Source organism: Amblyomma mixtum, chromosome 2 (assembly GCF_055824585.1).
Source record: "Amblyomma mixtum isolate Tamu chromosome 2, ASM5582458v1, whole genome shotgun sequence".
Classification (NCBI taxonomy): domain Eukaryota; kingdom Metazoa; phylum Arthropoda; class Arachnida; order Ixodida; family Ixodidae; genus Amblyomma; species Amblyomma mixtum.
Window position 1 is genome coordinate 302,784,462 of NC_143013.1, and position 20,346 is coordinate 302,804,807.

At 44.8% G+C, this 20,346-nt stretch overlaps 1 protein-coding gene across 2 annotated transcripts in view; it reads left to right on the forward strand.

The window, feature by feature from the left end:
* Positions 1–20,346, forward strand: part of LOC149364731 (glutathione hydrolase 1 proenzyme-like) — a 36,000-nt gene continuing 15,654 nt past the window's right edge. Inside the window, exons 1-6 of one of the 2 annotated variants that reach the window (XM_089570181.1) lie at positions 1–206; positions 3,062–3,184; positions 7,355–7,455; positions 10,896–11,094; positions 18,948–19,111; positions 19,889–20,045. In XM_089570181.1, coding sequence (XP_089426307.1) covers positions 22–206; positions 3,062–3,184; positions 7,355–7,455; positions 10,896–11,094; positions 18,948–19,111; positions 19,889–20,045 — 929 coding nt within the window. In that variant the 5' untranslated portion in view covers positions 1–21. The remainder of the gene's footprint in view (positions 207–3,061; positions 3,185–7,354; positions 7,456–10,895; positions 11,095–18,947; positions 19,112–19,888; positions 20,046–20,346) is intronic. The other variant, XM_089570180.1, reaches the window with a different exon arrangement.

Sequence of the window (20,346 nt, forward strand, 5' to 3'; positions counted from 1 at the left end):
GCGCCCCCTTGCGGACGGAAGATGAACGCAGACTGGTGCTACTGCATCTGCGTGCTCTTCATGTTGTGCGCCATCGTGGCGGGCACCGTGGCGTCCGTGTTCGTCTACTTCCTGGTGGCGACCTCACTCAGCTATCCAACCGAGAAGTGGGAGTACCAGAACATGGCCATCGTCTGCGACGCCAAACAATGCGCCGAAGTAGCCAAGTGAGCGCAATTACGGACTTGAGCGAGAAAAAAAATTCAGGGGGCACTTTGGCTCTCTAAAATGCTGCAAGGCGAAAGCCTTTCCTTGCGCACTGATTTGCATTGATCTTGTATTTTTTATTATTTTTAGTTGTTTTTATTCCCTTTTCAACTTTTTCTTATTTGTTTTATTTCACTTTATATTTTTTTTTTATTTTTCTTGTCAGGGGAGGCAGATGGGGTGAACGAAGACACCGTATTCACTAGACGCGCCTTTGTTCATTCCAAACAATCGAGCTTGCATGGTGGAGTGGTTAGCGTGCTCGTCTCGCACTCCGGAGACCCTGGTTCGATTCCGCAACTCGACCAGTTTCCTGTTCGTTTTTTTTTCATTTATCTAGTCTGACTAGAAAGGATAATTAGTTAATTAAGCAATAACTAAACTCAATCCCGCTTCACTGGAGCATCACTATGCGATCCCTTTAATTGGTTGCATGGTTACTAGCCAAAGTATAATTGGACCCGTTTGAAATTCGCGCACTTTTATGTCACGACCATTTCGACCAATTGAAAAGCGCGACATTTCTGTCGCCAACTCCTGCTTACAACGATGAAGCATTGAAGGCTTCCGCCTTAAAAGCTGAGCGTCCGTTAGCCCGCCTGGTAACGGGAGATTCGGCGGCAGCTATTAAGGCGAAAGCCTTTAATGGCTCATGCTCGCGGTGTCCGTCCTTGCTCGCGGTGTCCGTCCATGCTTGCGGTGCCTATCCGTGCAGTGGAATCGTGCGAACTATGGCCTCTCCTCCGCGCAGCGGCTGAACCTCCTCCATAATTTCCTTTCATCAAATTCATTTTCTTCACTGCGGGCCCACTTTCTGTTTCTTCTTTCACTCTCACTTCCTTCCTTCCTCTACAAAAGGAGGACGGGTGTCCACCGAGATACGCGAGACAGTTACTGTGTAATTTCCTTTCCTCAAATACAATTTTAATTTTCTTCACTACGGCCCCTATTTGTCTTTCTTCTTTCACTCCCCCTTCTTCCCTTCCTGTACGGAGCGGTTCGGGTGTCCACGGCGACGGTTGCTAGTCAACGGCTCTTGCAGCCGCATCAACAACACAACAGCACGGTTCAAGCGTCCACTTACCCAGGGAGCCAGTTTGCGCACTTACTTTCCTTAAAATGATCAGAGTGTAAAACGTCAACGAACGGGCAACGGCGACAGCGACGCAGCGAAACGGACGCCAGAGAGCTGCGCTCTAAAACACTACAATAAAAAAAACGACTGCAGTCGCCAAAGACGATAAGAACCGCACATGCGGGAAGCCCGCCACGCGCCAAGTGGTTCGGGGAAGCGGCAGTGGGTTGACCACAAGGCTTTCGCCAAGCACAGTTTAGAATTTCCAAAGTGTCTTCGGTAATTTTTTTTTCGGTGCTAAATCTCTCTCTCCTGTAAGGTATAAATTTGTTTGGACCAGTCAGTTCATACTTGAAGCACAAGAAACCAACTCAAAAGGGACGCGCAAAAAGAAACAATGAAGACAGGACGGGCGCTGACTACCAGCAACACCGCCTGATGAGCTTGCTTTAAGATGTCTTCATTGGCTCCATGATATTGTCACGTGGCCCGGTGTTGAAGGTTTATATTATGCTGGGTCTCTTGACAACAAACAGCTGGTATGCTCAGCGCCGGTCCCGTCTTCAGTGCTCCTTTGTCGGCGTTAGAGGACGCAGAAAATGCGGCGTCGGCTTTGTGAGCGAGAAATAACGGCGTGGTCTGGCAAGTAATGCCCAGAGAGCAACCTAGGAGGCAGGTGAGCTACCTAGGTCACGTGACCTTGCGCCGTTATCACAACCTTCTCACCGGATAGGGAGCAAACTGCCCACCGTGGCAGGTGGCATTTAAATTAATGATTGGTCGCTCGGGAGGAGCAACCCGGGTCGCACAAGGCCCACCGCTGGGGGCCCCTGCCATCGCGGGCAGGGGTGCAGCACTAAATATTGAGCCCTAAAAAAACATGTACGATACAGAATAACGTTAGACATGCGTTCTAATGCAGCGGAATGTGTCTCGTCCTGCCTCTTGCTGAGAATGAGCTCCTGGGGGGGGGGGGGGGGGGGGGGGGGGGGGTTAACTGCTAGAACACTTTCGTGAAAGGGCCAGCTCTGGTCGGTATGAAGTACCCAGACAAGCCATGAGTTCCCGTTTCAGAAGCCATTTGCGAAAGCATACAGGAAATGCCGAAAGTGGGCTATGGTGCCTCTCACGTCCATGCCCGTGCGCTGGACATGTCAGCGTATTTTCCACATTATCAATGCGATAGCATTACTAGGCTATGTTGTGTCCACAAAATGTGTCGCCGGATGTGACGTCGGTGACGTCATCAGACAGGATCTGAAGAGTGTTATGGTGAAGTATATAAAGTGAATGATTAAACAATATCGAGTCAGAGTTATTAGTCATCGGTTATTAACATTAGGTGCTAATTAATTGTTACAATTAACGATATTAATTAATGATAATAATTAATGGGGCAACTAATTTGTTTGATTAGTGGGGCTGATTAGTGACACCATGTGACGGCATAAGAGTGTGACGTCATCCATACATATGATGACGTCACGCCTGCAACCAAGCAGAGTACAGCAAGAAAAAAAGTACACATCGTCGAGTGCGGTAGCATCGGAGATCGAAGAGCGGCGGTCGGATCTTAACGGAGTGGGTAAGTATAGGTGTAGAAAGGCGTCGACCAGGAGCCACCAACGTGGCGGCAAACGCTGATGCTTTCGCATTTCTCCAGTGTAGTCTCTGCAGTGGTCTGTGTTTCTTTTTTTTTTTTTGTTGCGGACTTGTAACATAGGGATGGTGCTCTTTCAGAGCAATTTTCTCGCAAGGCGGCGCTATCGGCGACGCTGCCGTGGCTGCGCTGCTGTGCATGGGTGTCACCGCTCCGCACCTGTCTGGAATTGGCGGCGGACTTATCGCGGTCTTCTACAACGGGTGAGCGCAGTGCCTTTGATTACGATGGTCCTGGTAGTTTAGTACCTACTCTGCTGGGCATCGAAGTACTAAACTTTTGATCATCAGTTCGACATAATGCCTGCACTAAGTCAGCCTGTCCTGTGGTTATTCTGTCGTGTGTGACTCGTGAAATGGCCTAAGGTTCGGCAGTAGAACTAGCGTACAGTCGCGATCAGAATGACCTGCAACGCTCTCGTGGTTTGCGCTTGAAAGAAAATTAATACGCTGTGCTGCACAGTATCAGGCACGCGGGCACGCTGCTCGGCAGCTATATACAGAACTTTGCAGCAGCGCCCGACTCGAATTGCTTCGTGATATCAGCTTGTACCACCTGAGGCGTGTTGTCATACTGCGCGCGATAGTACGTAGTTTCTGGAAGCAGCAGAACAAGAGTCGGTTGCAGTTCATTTGGAAGCAACGCTCAGGTTATGAACAGCATCTTACGGATATCCACTAGGGAACCCGCAGAACTTCTTGCGGGGGGGGGGGGGGGGGGGGGGGGGGAGGGGAGGCAACCACAGAAAACGCCCCCAAATTGTGGCCTAAGCTATACAGATCAAGAATTAGTAACGTCAAGTTAGTGCATGGCTTACAGGAGGCACTTTGGAGTTTATTTATTAACAAAGCACTAAACTTTATAATATAAGCAAAATGTTGAAAGCTGCTATCGCTTCGTGAACAAAAGTGGTCAGTGTCGCTACGTGCAGGTTCGCGACTCACGCGAACTGATAACCAGCACACAACACAATGTGTTCATCTACATTTAACCGCTGTCTGTCAGACTTGAATAGGAGGCTGCAGACGCCTCAGATTTTTCTAGCCAAATTGCATGATGACACGGGTGATAACGTGATTCTTGTTTCATTACACGCTCTCGGTGCACGCTAATCATGAAAAGACCGTCCAGACTGTCATTTTTCATTGTTGAGATAAACCAGGTTTTTCACCCTCCTCACTGTACTGAAGTAGCATTCGAGAGTGTAGGTGTTAACCGGTAAGGCCGGAGCTACCTCAATGGCTGTTGCGACAGCGCGGAGGAATGTCTTGGCCTAAAGAAGTTCAGAGTTAACTATTATTTAGATTTACCTAGGTTTGTTAAGCCTCATCTCGTACCAGGATATGCCTTTTTTCTTAAAGGCTTTGATGCAATAATAGCCTCGGAGTTATTCAGCGAGGACAGCAAATTCGACACGGCTATAAATACTTCATTCTTGCTTGATGCAGCTGAAAAAATCTGTAGCTCTTTGCGTTGCTTTCGGAAAAGTGGTGAGCCAAAGAGGCAGTGAGAGAGACCAAGCAAGGTGAATATACTGCCACCCGATAGTATTCCTCCGGTGACTGAATACCGTAGTTGTCTCGGTAAGCCTGATGAGACTTGTCTGGTTACCGATATTAACACGTTTAAGCGACTGGCTGCTTACTTGCTGTTTTCATGATATAACGGAACTGCTCGCTAGAGTTAGTCCGGTGGCCGCTAAAAATAATCTATTCAAAAGTTTAGGGGAGTCACCCAAAGTGGAGTAGATTTTTATTAAGGGACTAATCACTCATTGGCATCCACCCTAGCGCAGGCATACGGCTAGAAAGGAAAGCTGTACAGCGCTCTCAAACTGCGTAGTCAAAAATTCGTCCCGTATAGCTTTATAGCTTTCCTTTGCTGCCGTATGGCTGTGCTCGGATGGATGCTAATGAGTAATTTCGCTTTTACTAAAAATATTCTGCAACTCAGTTATGTGGTCTTGTACACAATGGAAGCCCATGAGTACACTTCGCAGAACGTTTGTGACTGCTTCCAACCGTGCGCTGTACTTCACGACAGTGTGCAAGCCGACAATGAAGGGTGAACTTCCGCTTGCATAGCAGAGGATGTGATCTCGGCGCCTAGTTGTAGCGTGCGAGCTTGATTCCATTGGCGTGAGCACCTCGAGTCATTTCCACTAGAGAAGATCTTAATTAGCTTGTACTACGCAGACCATATCGTTTCATACAGCATCAGAATGCTGGGCACAAATTTTTTTCGGAGCACGTTCTCAGAGAAGTTTACGGTTTGTACCAATACTCATCTATGGGGTCGTGAATAGAGGACTAACGAAGTCATGAAATAAGACTTACATCACAGCTAGGTATGGAAAAGAAACTAATAAGAGTGACATTAAGGCCTTCAGTGATTCGAGAGAAAGCGTGGGTTAACTATATCCTAGTTCAAATCAAATGAAAGAACTCGGCTCTGACAGATGACATAACGTAGAAAGGCAGCTCATCGTTTGATAGGAGAGCACAGTAGCAATCGAGAGACAGGGGGCGCTACAGGAGGGGGTTGAGTAAAGTCACTTTAGGGTTGAGCGGAGCCTTAGGGCAGAGAGTTCAGTTTGGTAGAGCCGGGGGATCGTCGCAACCCGACCAGATCCCATCTGCACGAGATTTGTCGGGATCATGCAAATAAAGTGGCACTCGCGGGCTTGCTCGTGACCCGTCCTGGCCTGACGCGACATAAATGTCCCAATGCAAAGCCGACAGGTTTGATTTCACCTGATACGCTGTTGTCAAAGTTAATCAGACTTACTTTGCGAGCTTTAGGGCCTTACAAAGGTCGGTGCAAGTGACATGCGTTGTACTTATATACTGGGTGTTTCAACGAACGCTTTCAAAAATTTTCAAAAATAGGCTTTTGTGGCATTGTATCACCACTGTTGGCGGACACAAAAAAACCGGTGAATCGTCTTAAATAGTAAGCTGATTAATTATTAATACCTAACTTTTTATCTAGTAGAGTTAGGTGCCTAGTTGCAATTAGAGATTTGTAGCCGGTCGTTAGTAATAGCGATATCAGTTTTTAACGCTACTACCCTTGCCGCTGTGTCTTGAGAAAGTTTGGCTCTTTCAACTAGTTACGTGCAACTAGTTAAGAAATGTCTGGAGAGGTTGCTTTGCCTGCATGCTTACGATAGCGCATGCATTTTAGTTCGATGCCGGCAGTTTTTGTCCACCCACAACGGTGAGGGTAACCGCGTTTTAGAACTTCTAAAAACTGATATGGCTAAAACTAACGACCGGCAATAGATCTCCAGTTGCAACTAGGTGGCTAATTCTACTAGTTAAAAGTTAACTATTAAAGTTAGTTAAGCAGCTTACTACCTAAGAAGATTAATCGGTTTTCTGGTGTCTGCCAACACTTGTAATACTATGCCTCACAAGCCATATTTTACCCCTAAAAGCTTATTTTTGAAAAAATTTTAGCGTTCGCTGAAACACTCGGTATATTTTGATCTACATCGCAAAGCTCGCTGTGTCCAGTTTTTCTTGTCCACCAAAGCGGCACGTAGACGAATGCAAGCCCGTAAAGCTATAATCTTGTGGCGAACATTCACTTTCTCCGTTGCATATTCAGACTATCAGTTTACCGGATAATTAATCTTGTTAGAGCGCCAAACAGCAGCCTGAAAAGTCCTAGAGCCAGTGCTTAAAGTCAGGCTCCATCGGAGTGGGGTCTCTAATTATTCGAGCATTGGTGGAGAGGGAAATAAAGAAGGAGAGAGAGAAAGCGTTTGGCGGTTTGCTTTACTCATCGTTTATACGAAGGTGAGAAATCATTTTTAAAGGTTGCTGTTTGCTCAGTTTATGTCACATACTTGAAACAAACGATCCAAACGCTATACCAGTATGCGAGTTGTTGTCTAGCCACTGAGCTGAGCAGTCAGCACTGGTCTGACTCGTGGTGCGAATGCATGTTTCCCTTTTTCTTCCACCCTTTGTGTAGTGCAGCCAACTTTGTATTTTTTTCCCTCTCGAGTTTTAAAGAACATTTTAACGAAGCTTACTAAAAATCCCAGTGAAATTTTCGAAACTATAGACAAGAAATGTCTGCACCACCACTAAGAAGAATAAAAAAATTGTTGATTCATGCAGTCTCTACATTCTAGCACGGGGGTCTCAGATCTCTTGCCAATATTAGCTGAAGGAAGGGGGGGGGGGGGTGATCAGATACCCCCTGACTTTAAGCTCTATCTAGAGCCGTAGAAAACTGTCACGTTAGTGGTGTATGAAGTTTTTCACTGCGTTAATCAGCGCAGCCGTTAGCTAGCCGACTCCGCCAGATAGTTTAGTGGGAAGTAGTCTGTCAACGCTCCCTCGCTTTTCTGTTCGGGGCAGCTCAACCCACGAAGTGGAAACCCTGGACGCCCTTGGTCATTCACCGGGTGCTACGAAGGCAGACATGTTCAACGGAGACAATGAAGCGCTCGCCAAATTCGGTACGGGTTCCCTCCTCTTGGTGAGGGATGACATTGCCTGCGCACTACGTAGCCGTACTTTCTTTCTTTCTTTCTTTCTTTCTTTCTTTCTTTCTTTCTTTCTTTCTTTCTTTCTTTCTTTCTTTCTTTCTTTCTTTCTTTCTTTCTTTCTTTCTTTCTTTCTTTCTTTCTTTCTTTCTTTCTTTCCTTCCTTCTTTCTTTCTTTCTTTCTTTCCTTCCTTCTTTCTTTCTTTCTCTCTTTCTTTCTTTCTTTCTTACTTTCTTTCCTTCTTTCTTTCTTTCTTTCTTTCTTTTTTTTCCTTCCTTCCGTTCTTTCTTTCTTTCTTTCACCGCCGCGGTGGCTCAGTGGTTATGGTGCTCGGCTGCTGACCCAAAAGACGCGGGTTCGATCCCGGCCGCGGCGGCTAGAATTTCTTTGGAGGAGAAATTCGAGAGGCCCGTGTACTGTGCGATGTCAGAACACGTTAAAGAACCCCAGGTGGTTGAAATTTCCGGAGACCTTCACTACGGCGTCCCTCATAGCCTGAGTCGCTTCTGGACGTTAAACCCCAATAAACCAAATCTTTCTTTCTTTCTTTCTTTCTTTCTTTCTTTCTTTCTTTCTTTCTTTCTTTCTTTCTTTCTTTCTTTCTTTCTTTCTTTCTTTCTTTCTTTCTTTCTTTCTTTCTTTCTTTCTTTCTTTCTTTCTTTCTTTCTTTCTTTCTTTCTTTCTTTCTTCCTTTCTTTCTTTCTTTCTTTCTTTCTTTCTTTCTTTCTTTCTTTTTCTTTCTTTCCTCGCTTGCTTCCTTCCTTCCTTCCTTTTCTTTCTTTCTTTATGAATATTAGGCCGTTCTTTAGTGTAGCGTGCGCAGGCATACGCAAAGAGATGACGTGCGCGCTAAAAATAGCATGATGCGTAGTGCGCATGTTTCAAACGCTATTTCAAATCGAGACTTAAGGTAAGCTCTCCTTACGCGCAGGCTATTCTCCCGAAATTAGCCTGCGTGGATCTTGCATACGCTAGAATATCGTTCCCAACATGACGGTGCGCTTCCACCCCACGCTCCGGAGTGAATTCATCGTCATTGAGTTTTTCATTAAGTGCATTGGCCATCTTCTTCTCATGTGGCTTACAACAAAACTGTTTTTCAGTTAAACTGGCGATGCTCCCGCTTCTAGGCTTAATTGACAAAAGTGGTCCCCGCTCTAAACACCAGATATCGCCACTAGGCTGAAGCATCTCATCTAATCCAGTCCAATGTTGTCGCATCTGCGTTAACATACGCTGAACTAAATGTGCAGATGGGACAAACAGCGTAACGTCCCGAAAAAATACTTGTGCTTAGGGTATGTGAACTTGCATACGCTATTTTATAGTCAGATACAACTCAAGTACGAAGCGGCAGATGCCCCTCAAAAGAAGCCCTCCAGCTAGTTGCGTAGACCGATTTTCATGACGCCACAGTTAATCGGATTAAGCAGTGGTTATTCCCCATTTATCCGTCACCCCCTGCGATTTCACGCTTGCATGTCCAAAAGTATCGGTCGAGGAGAAGAATCGGTCGACGCTATTGACTTGAGGGGCCCCCTTTGAAGGGCACCAGCCGCTTCGTTCTTGAGTTTTATCCGACTGCAGAACACTCTATTGGCTTCTCATCCTGATGGGATCAGGCGTGATATTAGGGTTAAAGAAGAAATTTGATGTGGGCTGTAAAAATGGCATGAAAAAAACGAAAAAAAAAAATGAAAGCGCCGGTTCTGCGTCGAAAGTCAGTACTATTAGCGAAGGACACATTACGCCTGTTATATGTCCAACATTTTTGGATAAAAAATTTTGAATATGGGAAAACTTTGAGGCACTGGTATACCAGGTGTTCCAGGGAAGACTTTAAGTAATTTTCAAAAATTCAAAAGGCTCATGAATTGAAGGAATCATATTCTTAGCGGTCAGAAACAGACACAACACCAAGATACACACACACAGGACACCTTGTTGTTGGTGTACATCTTGGACATCTTGGTGTTGTGTCTGTTTCTTACCGCTAAGAATATGATTCCTTCAAGCCGTTACCAACTAGCCCAACTTAATGTTTTAACGAAGCTCATGAATTTTTTTCAATTTTCAAGAGGCTTTTAAAAGCTGCACAGTATAACCGGTGTTGGCGGACACCGGAAAACAGGTGAATTTTCTGAAGTAGTAAGCTGGTTAACTAACTTCGGATAATTAACTTTTTATCATAGCTAGGGCAACTGGTTGCAATTATAGATATGTAGCCGGTCGTTAGTAGTAGCCATATCAGTTTTTGGAATTTCGAAAACGCGATTGTCCTCGGCGCTATTTCTTTACAAAATTCGGCTGCATCGTGCCAATATACATTCGCTTTCGAAGACCATGCAGGCAAAGCAACCTTTCCAGTGCACGTAACTAGTCAAAGAAGCCAAATTTTGCCGAGCCACAGTGCTAACGCTATTCGCGTTTTCTGAATTCTGAAAAGTGTTATGGCTATCACTAACGACCGGCTACAAATGTCTTATTGCAACTAAGCGCCTAACTCTAACAGTTATGCAGTTAATTAATAAAAATTAGTTAACAGCTTCTGCTTCAAACGATTCACCGGTTTTCTGGTGTCCGTCGACACTGGCAAAACTATGCTGAAAAAGTCAGATTTTTACCTCAAAAACTTATTTTTGAGAATTACTTAGTCTTTCCTGAACCATGTGGTAAAAATATTGAAGGTAATGATCCATTCTTCTAATATGTACCAAAAGCTTTCTTTTATAGTGCTTCCATCGTTCGCATCGAGCAGTTTAGACTGCCGTAGAAAACCAACATGGAATTCTTTTAACGATGGCAAAAATATGCAAGACTGCCGACGGTACAGCTGCGGATATATTGATTCTTATAATGAAATATAATGAAATATAAGTGTTAATTGTTGGGCTAGTTTGTATTGTAGTTTGAAAAAAGTCATAAAATAACAGCGCAACGGCTCCAGGCCAAAGAAGACGCACAGAAGGAAGGGCGGAAAGGACGAACACAGCGCTGTGTTAAGATTTTGAAGACACGTTTCACGTGCCCCCGGGACGGAATAACTCTCAGCAAAGCGCTCACTTATGCAGAGGCAACACCTTCCTTACGTAGAGTTCCAGGTACCTTGCTCGGCAAGTTGCTGCCACGATACTGGTGTGGAGCACATTAACGCCGTGAAGTAGGGACGAACTTACGAAACGCGAACCGGATGCAGAGGAAGTGTACTTTAGAAGTGTTAATTGGGCTAGTTGTTAATGTAGTTGGGACATATTCATAAAATCACAACGCAACGGCTCCGTTCCAAAGCAGGCAGACAGACCTTGCAATATATGAAAAACTGTGCTCATAAACTCTTACCCGTTCAAAACTGCTCTGTGCCCAACATTTCTAAACAAGACACATTATGGCGCCCATTCGTACGACTTTGCAGGCAGCCAGGCGCCTATCGTGCCCGGTGCTTTGGCGGGCTACGAGGCGCTGCACAAAAAACTAGGCACCCTGGAGTGGGCCAAGCTGTTCGAACAGGCGATCAGGCTGGCCACCGATGGGTTCAACATCGGACCCCGCATGGCCGAAGCTGTGATGAGGAACTACAATATCCTCGACAAGCAAACGGACCCGATCGGCCGGTACGCGTTTCGCATGCGCCCGGCGGGTCTGCTCATAAATATTTTCTGGCTACACACATAGCACCGAAGCAGCGTGTGGTAACGAACGTTTCAACTCCCAAGCGCGCCAGTGCGCTTCATCAGTGTACCACGCACACGTTTTGTGAAGGACGCGAAAATAACAATGAAAGCTTGGGGGAAAAAATGATGGTTGATTTGCGTAGCTGGGCCAAATGCGAATTAGGTGAGCTACCAGTTAGATTTTCACTTCAGGTCCGGGATTCAGATCCAGTGTTCACGGATGACAGTTGTTCGGATAAGGTTTTCTTTTCCTTCCTTTCTTTCTTTCTTTCCTTCTTCCTTTCTTTCTCTATTTCTTTCTTTCTCTCTCTTTCTTTCTTTCTCTCTCTCTTTCTTTCTTTCCTTCTTTCCTTCTTTCTTTCTTCCTTTCTTTCTTTCTTTCTTTCTTTCTTTCTTTGTTTCTTTCTTTCCTTCTTCCTTCCTTTCTTTCCTTCTTCCTTTCTTTCTTCATTCCTTCTTTCTTTCTTCCTTTCTTTCTTTCCTTCTTTCTTGCTTTCTTTCTTCCTTTCTTTATTTCTTTCCTTCTTCCTTTCCTTCTTCCTTTCTTTCTTTCTTTCTTTCTTTCTTTCCTTCCTTCCTTCCTTCCTTCCTTCTTTCTTTCCTTCTTTCCTTCTTTCGTTCTTTCTTTCTTCCTTCCTTTCTTTGTTTCTTCCTTTCTTTCTTTCTTTCTTTCCTTCTTCCTTCCTTTCCTTCTTTCCTTCCTTCTTTCTTTCTTTCTCTCTCTTTCTTTCTTTCTTTCTCTCTCTCTTTCTTTCTTTCCTTCTTTCTTTCTTTGTTTCTTTCTTTCTTTCTTTCTTTCTTTCTTTCTTCCTTTCTTTCTTTCTTTCTTTCCTTCTTCCTTCTTTCTTCCTTTCTCTCTCTCTCTTTCTTTCTTTCTCTCTCTCTCTTCTTTCTTTCCTTCTTTCTTTCTTTCTTTCTTTGTTTCTTTCTTTCCTTCTTTCTTTCTTTCTTTCTTTCTTTCCTTCTTCCTTTCTTTTTTTCTTTCCTTCTTTCCCTCTTTCTTTCTTTCTTTCTTTCTCTCTTTCCTTCTTTCTTTCTTCCTTTCTTTCCTTCTTTCTTTCTTTCTTTTTTATTTGAGACAATTTGCTACAAATTGGCTCAGGAAGCAATAGCAAAAGTCCCGGATGGGGCCTGACTAGGCTATGCCCCCCTGACAGCACAGGCAGCACAAGTGTACATATGATTATACATCATAAGCGGACCGAAGTATAACACATCAATAAAGAAGACAGAAAGATACACACCGTGTTAGGTTACACTCTAATCGCTCTGTATAAAGAAAAGGAAAATAACGTATTTGAACGGTAATATTACAAAACAATTTCTTATGTACTGCATCAAGTTTATCAGCAAACAAACATGTTTCACCAAACAAAAATTGATAATGTGAAATGCGATCCAGTGTACATAAGTGATGGAATATGACCTATAGTGCACGATGGTAGTACAACATAATACAGATTAATAGCACCAAGAGTTGGCTCAGGAGTTTAACCCATGCACCTCCTGCTCAGATAAAAATATTGCTTTAACTTGCTTAATGAGGTAATGTCGATGTATGCGGAATTGGTCGTTCTTTCCGTTCATATATCCCTGGGAGTCTTCGTACACTCCTGACGCAAGTGGTCAAGCGACGCGCCATTGCCCTTCTATGGCAGGTGCTTTTATCGGTAGGTGATGGCGGTGGTGAAACTTTATTTAGTGCTGTGTCTCTGTGTTTCTCGACTTTGTCCTGTCCCTGCGCACTGTTTTAAGTAGAAAAATGAACGAACTGGCCCCGCCACTTCCCACGAAACGTTATTACCAGCGGATACAGAGGGGCGACCCGAAACCGCCCCTCGCTTAAACGACGGCCGCTATACCTTGGGCAGCGGCACCTTCTTCAGCCAGCTGAAGGAGCTTGACCTGTGTCCCCGGGTCGGGGTTGAGCATTAAAGCCTCCCAATGATCAGAGGTAGGGATTGCGGGCAGTTCCAGGTCATATCATGTAGGTCGGCTTTGCTATCACAATTTTGCATTTATCTGAGTAGAGACATTCCGAATAGAAGCTACACAACGGGGGATTTGGATAAGTGTTAGTTTGAAGTTTACGCCAGGCTTTCGCCTGTCGTTAGGAGACCGTTTTATCTGCTGAGGGGAATCTGAGTCTTGCAAGCCTGTAGCGCTGCAGGATTTCTCTGTAAGAAAACAACCTGTCATTTACCGGAATACAGGGCGGGTGGGCTGCACGACCCATCTCGGCGGGACAGTTCCCGAGCTATGTAATGAGCCGCCTCATTACCATCAAGGGAGGTATGAGCAGGCGTCCAGATTAGGCAAATGCGCCTTGTTAGCTGAGAATTTTACAGAATCCGTGCTGCTTGTGGGGTGATTCTTCCGATTTGATTTTACGTGTTCTTTATTTTTCCGTTTGTTGCATTTTTTTACTCCGCTCTTTGAATTTATTTTACTTTTCTTATCCCCCACTTTTTCTTTGTTTTTTGGCACTTGTGTGTTCGGTGCATGAGTTGTGTGCCGTCTGCTGCCGGGCGCTGCCACTCAAGCCTTCTAAGGCTTTGGCAGGCCCGCATTTGTATTGGAATGAATGAATAAAGATATTATTATTATTATTATTATTATTATTATTATTATTATTATTATTATTATTATTATTATTATTATTATTATTATTATTATTATTATTATTATTATTATTATTATTAACGTGTAGTTACGTATCGCCAATTTTGAGTCGCTGACAATGGTTCCTGCCGAGGATCCCGCAATGGCTAGGGCAATGGCTGTTTCTTCTCCATCGTGTGTGTGCTGAGTGCGTATGGTGCAATTATGAGTCTACCATGTTCTTTGATGACCATAGCTACCATCTTGTTAGTCGAGAAATTTGCTACATCTACATATCCTACAGAGGTATCATTAAGAAATCGGTGGGACATGGGTCGCTTCGGTTAGGGTTGCGATCCAGATTGCTCTGCCCGAGCTGGCTCTCATGAATAAATGAATTGTCGCCTGGCGTGGTGGCCTGGGCTAGGTATATCAACCGACAAAACCAGTCCCACTGATTGAAGCATATATATATATATATATATATATATATATATATCGTCGAGTCGAATAAATATGTTTCCTCTAACGAAGCGCATACTTCGCTATATATATATATATATATATATATATATATATAGGGAAGTATGCGCTTCGTTAAAGGAAACATTTATTCGACTCGACGTTTAGACCGGAAGACCGATCTTCTTCAGGAGTGATTTTATTTTGTTAATGCATCCTCTTTTATAGGGGTGGGCACAGAACAGGTAAGTGAGAAACACAAAGCCCATAGCAGAAAAATACACAAAATTATTAGAGGTAGTGCAACCGACATGAAAAAAGAGTACGAGGAACAGGTACTCAGAGCAAAGGCCGCATCTGGACGTTGTATTTTCTTACTGAGTACCTGTTCCTCGCACTCTCCTCTTTTTTTTTCGTGCGGGTCGCACTCCCTCTAATAATTTTTTATGTGTATTTTTCTGCTATGTGCTTTGTGTTTCTCACTTACCTGTTCTGTGCACACCCCTATAAAAGGGGATGCGTTAACAAAGTAAAATCACTCCTGAAGAAGATCGGTCTTCCGATCGAAACGTCGAGTCGAATAAATACATGGTCTGTTCTGAAAGTAGTAGGACTGGTTTTGTCCTGGGCGAACGGGCGGACGAGAGGTGGTCTGCGCGTGCAGGATCGTTGAAGGGGATATTGGGAATGCTGGGGAAAATCGGCAGTCGGCTCTCGGCCGTTAAAAAGAGGAGGTCGCTTGTACTGTGAACCCCTGTCGAAACGTCTCGTCACGCAGAATCGTCGAGCGTTTACTGCATCAGCGATACGCGATCAAATTTTGAGTAAATCTTGGTAAAACGGGCAAAGAAACTCACAACATGATTAAGGAGGCCTACGGTGACGCTTCCATGGGTAGATCAGGTGTTTTTGATAGGCACAAGCTTTTCCGAGAAGGTAAGGAAAGAGTGGAGGAAGACGACCGCTTCAGACGCCCTTCGACCAGCAAGACCAACGAAAATGTGTAGCGAGGGAAACATTTACTTAACAGTGATCTATCAGAATGATTGCTGATGACTTGAGCATTCCTCAAACCCAAGTTTTTGGGATCGTGACAGAAAACTTACCCATGAGGAAAGCGTGCGCGAAGTTGGTGCCGGGAGTGTTGTCAGAGGAGGAAAAGGCCAACCGGTTGGATCTTCTTCGTCATCTGAATGAGGACCCCGATTTTTTATCCCGCACAATGCGGCAACGCTGTCTCAGCCCCCCTACAGCCTCGACTTGGCCCTGCCAGACTTTTTTCTATTCCCGAGAATAAAATCGACGCTTGAGGGGAAACATCACGGATCGGTAGAGGTGGTTCAACAGGCCGTGACGAGGGAGCTAAACAGCATTCCGGTCCAGGTGTTCCTGGAGGCGTACGAAAATTGTAAAACTCATTAGCAGCAGCGTGTAGGTGCGGAAGGGTGCTACTTGAAAAATTGTAATCGTTTGTACTATTCTCTTGAATAAATTTTGTTTAAAAAAATGAGTCCTACTACTTTCAGAACAGATCATGTATGTTTCCTTTAACGAAGCGTATACTTCGCTATATACTCTTGCAAGCAGTCAAGTACTTTATGCTTTCGCAACCTCTCTCTCTCTCTCTCTCTATATATATATATATATATATATATATATATATATATATATATATATATATACAGGGTGTCCCAGCTAACTTGTACCAACATTTAAAAAAAATCTGAGCGTTCTTCAGAACTGAAATCACGTGATATTGTTACGGTTTACCTAAAGTTACAGTACCATTTTTCGCTCGTCCTATTTGAATAATTAATCGAGATAAATCAATTAACTTTTTAAATATAGCTTGAAACGTTCAGGCATCCATAGGAAATTTGTGGAGCTCCACAAATATTGTCAAACCCAGGCACTTCCAACGAGATTGACTTAGCCTGGCCGTTTTTATTCGGGAAAAACGAAAGCCCGCGGAATTTAAAATATACCACGTGACAGCGCGCTCCGTGCGCCCGGATGCGCCGCGATTACAGCGCTTTCATCCGTGCCTAGTAAAAAACATCACTCGCTTCGCGCCTTTCGTGCTGCCCAAAACAGAACTTCACGTTGTAGATAAGTGCCAGTGGGTTCGGGCGGCAGTTGAAAGCATGGCTCCCGTTTTATAGCGGAATATATATGTATATACTGCTCAGTGGTTATGGCGCTCGGCTGCTGACCCAAAAGACGCGGGTTCAACCCGGCCGCGGTGGGCAAATTTCGATGGAGGCGAAATTCTAGAGGCCCGTGTACTGTGCGATGTCAGTGCACATTAAAAAACTCCAGAAAATCAGGAACATCACTTCATATGGAAGCATTTCGTTTTCGACCAGCTTCTGGCCGAAACGTCGACCTAATAAATGCTTCGATGTGCAGCGACGTTCCTCCTTATACTTAAATTACATACATACATACATACATACATACATACATACATGCATGCATGCATGCATACATGCATGCATACATACATGCATGCATACATACATGCATGCATGCATACATACATACATACATACATACATGCATGCATGCATACATACATACATACATACATACATACATACATACATACATACATACATACATACATACATACATACATACATACATACATACATACATACATACATACATACATACATACATACATACATACATACATACATACATACATACATGGTCTGTTCTGAAAGTAGTAGGACTCATTTTTTAAACAAAATTTATTCAAGAGAATAGTACAAACGACTACAATTTTTCAAGGTAGCACCCTTCCGCACCTACTCACTGCTGCTAATGAGTTTTACAATTTTCGTACGCCTCCAGGAACGCCTGGACCGGAATGCTGTTTAGCTCCCTCGTCAAGGCCTGTTGAACCACCTCTACCGCTCCGTGATGTTTCCCCTCGAGCGTCGATTTTGTTCTCGGGAATAGAAAAAAGTCTGGCAGGGCCAAGTCGAGGCTGTAGGGGGGCTGAGACAGCGTTGCCGCCTTGTGCGGGACAAAAAATCGGGGTCCTCATTCAGATGACGAAGATCCTACCGGTTGGCCTTTTTCTCCTCTGACAACACTCCCGGCACCAACTTCGCGCACGCTTTCCTAATGGGTAAGTTTTCTGTCACGATCCCAAAAACTTGGGTTTGAGGAATGCTCAAGTCATCAGCAATCATTCTGATAGATCCCTGTTAAGTAAATGTTTCCCTCGCTACACATTTTCGTTGGTCTTGCTGGTCGAAGGGCGTCTGAAGCGGTCTCTTCCTCCACTCTTTCCTTACCTTCTCGGAAAAGCTTGTGCCTATCAAAAACACCTGATCTACCCATGGAAGCGTCACCGCAGGCCTCCTTAATCATGTTGTGAGTCTCTTTGCCCGTTTTACCAAGATTTACTCAATTTGATCGCGTATCGCTGATGCAGTAAACGCTCGACGATTCTGCGTGACGAGACGTTTCGACAGGGGTTCACAGTACAAGCGACCTCCTCTTTTTAACGGCTGAGAGCCGACTGCTGATTTTTCCCAGCATTCCCAATATCCCCCTTCAACGATCCTGCACGCGCAGACCACCTCTCGTCCGCCCGTTCGCCCATGAAAAAACCAGTCCTACTACTTTCAGAACAGACCATGTACATACATGCATACATACATACATACATACATACATACATACATACATACATACATACATACATACATACATACATACATACATACATACACACACACACACACATACATACATACATACATACATACATACATACATACATACATACATACATACATACATACATACATACATACATACATACATACATACATACATACATACATACATACATACATACATACATGCATGCGTGCATGCATACATGCATGCGTGCATGCATACATGCATGCGTGCATACATGCATGCATGCATGCGTGCATACATGCATGCATGCATGCGTGCATACATGCATGCATGCATGCGTGCATACATGCATACATGCGTGCATACATACATGCATACATACATACATACATACATACATACATACATACATACATACATACATACATTTCGACTGCGGATCAGCATACACACATATATATGCATACCTGGGCACATCGCCCACCACCCGGTGGGCAGGTGAGCAGCCTGCCACAAAACCGACTTCAGACAAACGGAGAAACACACAATTGCTAAATGCGGGGAATGGCCACTAAAAAAACATCGAAAGGTTCTTGCGGCGATCTCAGGGTTTTGTTAGTTCTTGCTTTCAGTTTCGCTTTAGCTTTTGTTTTCAAAACCACTACAGCGAGCCTCGATGAAAGATTGGAGAGCAATTGGCGTGTGTGTAAGATAGCGTCTTTCAGACGTTCATGCGGCGAGGACGCGGGACGAAGGCGCCATCACACAAATGCGCCAGGCTCAACACACCAACACAAATTTAACACTTGAACTCGGGACTGAAGTAGAACAAAATGGCTGAACTCGCTTGCGATCGACGCACACGGCGCAAACAACAAAGGTTTCTGCCCACGTCAGCGGCTTTTCCCTAATGCATCTTCTTGGCGAGTTAGATTGGTTACTGTATAGATTCCCTACGGGAAAGCTATTCGAAACTCCAGGAAAAAAGTTCCGGGTCTGGCAACACTGAACAAAAACAAAGATGGCAGTCCTATCCGATGTTCATGGGTCTCCTCCTCCTATTTCAGGAAAGTCTTCTTCAACACCCAGACCAATACCTGGCTGAAACTGAATGAGAAGCTTCACCAACCGTACCTGGCAGAGACACTCAAGAGGATTGCCGCATCGAAAGGAGCCGACATCTTTTACACCGGAGACCTCGCCAAGACGATGGCGGCCCAATTCAAAAAAGGTTTGTCCACTGGCGGACCGATTTGGTGAGCTGAGAGAAACTGTGGCACTATTGGCAGTTTTCATGAACTATAGGCTGCGCCGCAGTCCAGCCAAGATGGCGACCGTAAAGAGGGCTCCGCCAAACTCCGTCTGCGATCAGCATGAGCGCTTAACAAGTTTCCTTCATTGCACGATTCAATATTTTTAGCCAAACACTTTTAATTACTCCGTGTAAAATATAGAACCGATGAAAAACTGGAGATCGTCTCCCTGTGCCAGCAAACGTCCGCAGTGCGAGCGGAACCTCACGTGATCAGCGCCCAATCCAGGACGTTTTTAGTGGTGTCATGATCGCTAGCGATGAGAGTTCCTATGCGGTTGAGGCTTTTTTTTTGTTAGTGATTTCACGCATCCATCGCACCTAAAACCACGACCGCCGCATCGATCTTCTCCTATCTGAAGAGGCGAGGTTTGGCGCAGTAAGAGACGGTAGGAAGAAGCGTTTTTTTCATAGGCTGCTGTTCCTTTAGTTATTTTTATTTCAGAAACATGTGCAGTCCCTGAGTTTGCCATATTTTTCTGAACGATGCACTGACCATCGCTGCGTAAAGACGCGCAATGGCGATGCGATGACGGCACTGATGACACCACCCAAGCCTAATATACCGCGGAACCAAGTACACCTACGATAGCCATGTCGGCTTACATTCGCTAAATGTATTCTGCGGCTGAAAATGAAATTGAGCTGGAGCGAATCGGACTGCATGTCGTTTTCTGTCTGCTATGCCGGTCGCAGATGGCGGCATCATAACCCCGGAAGACCTCTCGGCCTACAAGGCGCAGTGGAGGCCGCCTCTTGTAGCCGAGATAAACGGCAAGAAGACCGTCCACACAGCTCCGTTCCCTGCGAGCGGAGCCATCGTGGGAGCCTTGCTTGACAACGTCACCATCGGGTGAGCACTGCCCTGTTTCATGCCTCTCTGTAGAAGATATCTGTTTGTCGTTTTTCAGGTCAGGGCTGTGATTTTAGATCGTCCTTCGTCTCCTCGCAGATGTGTCTACAGCTTCAATGCATCGTCAACATATACGCACTGTAGGCGAGGAAAGTACGCGAGCAGAGTAATCCTGTACTAATCCGATAAGTTAAAATAGTACACGAGCGATTTCCTCTCAAAAACCGTGTGTGCACAACGAACCTGTCAGAATCAGTAGCCACTGCATGCGGAAACGCGACTGGCGGCCGCGTGACCTCCG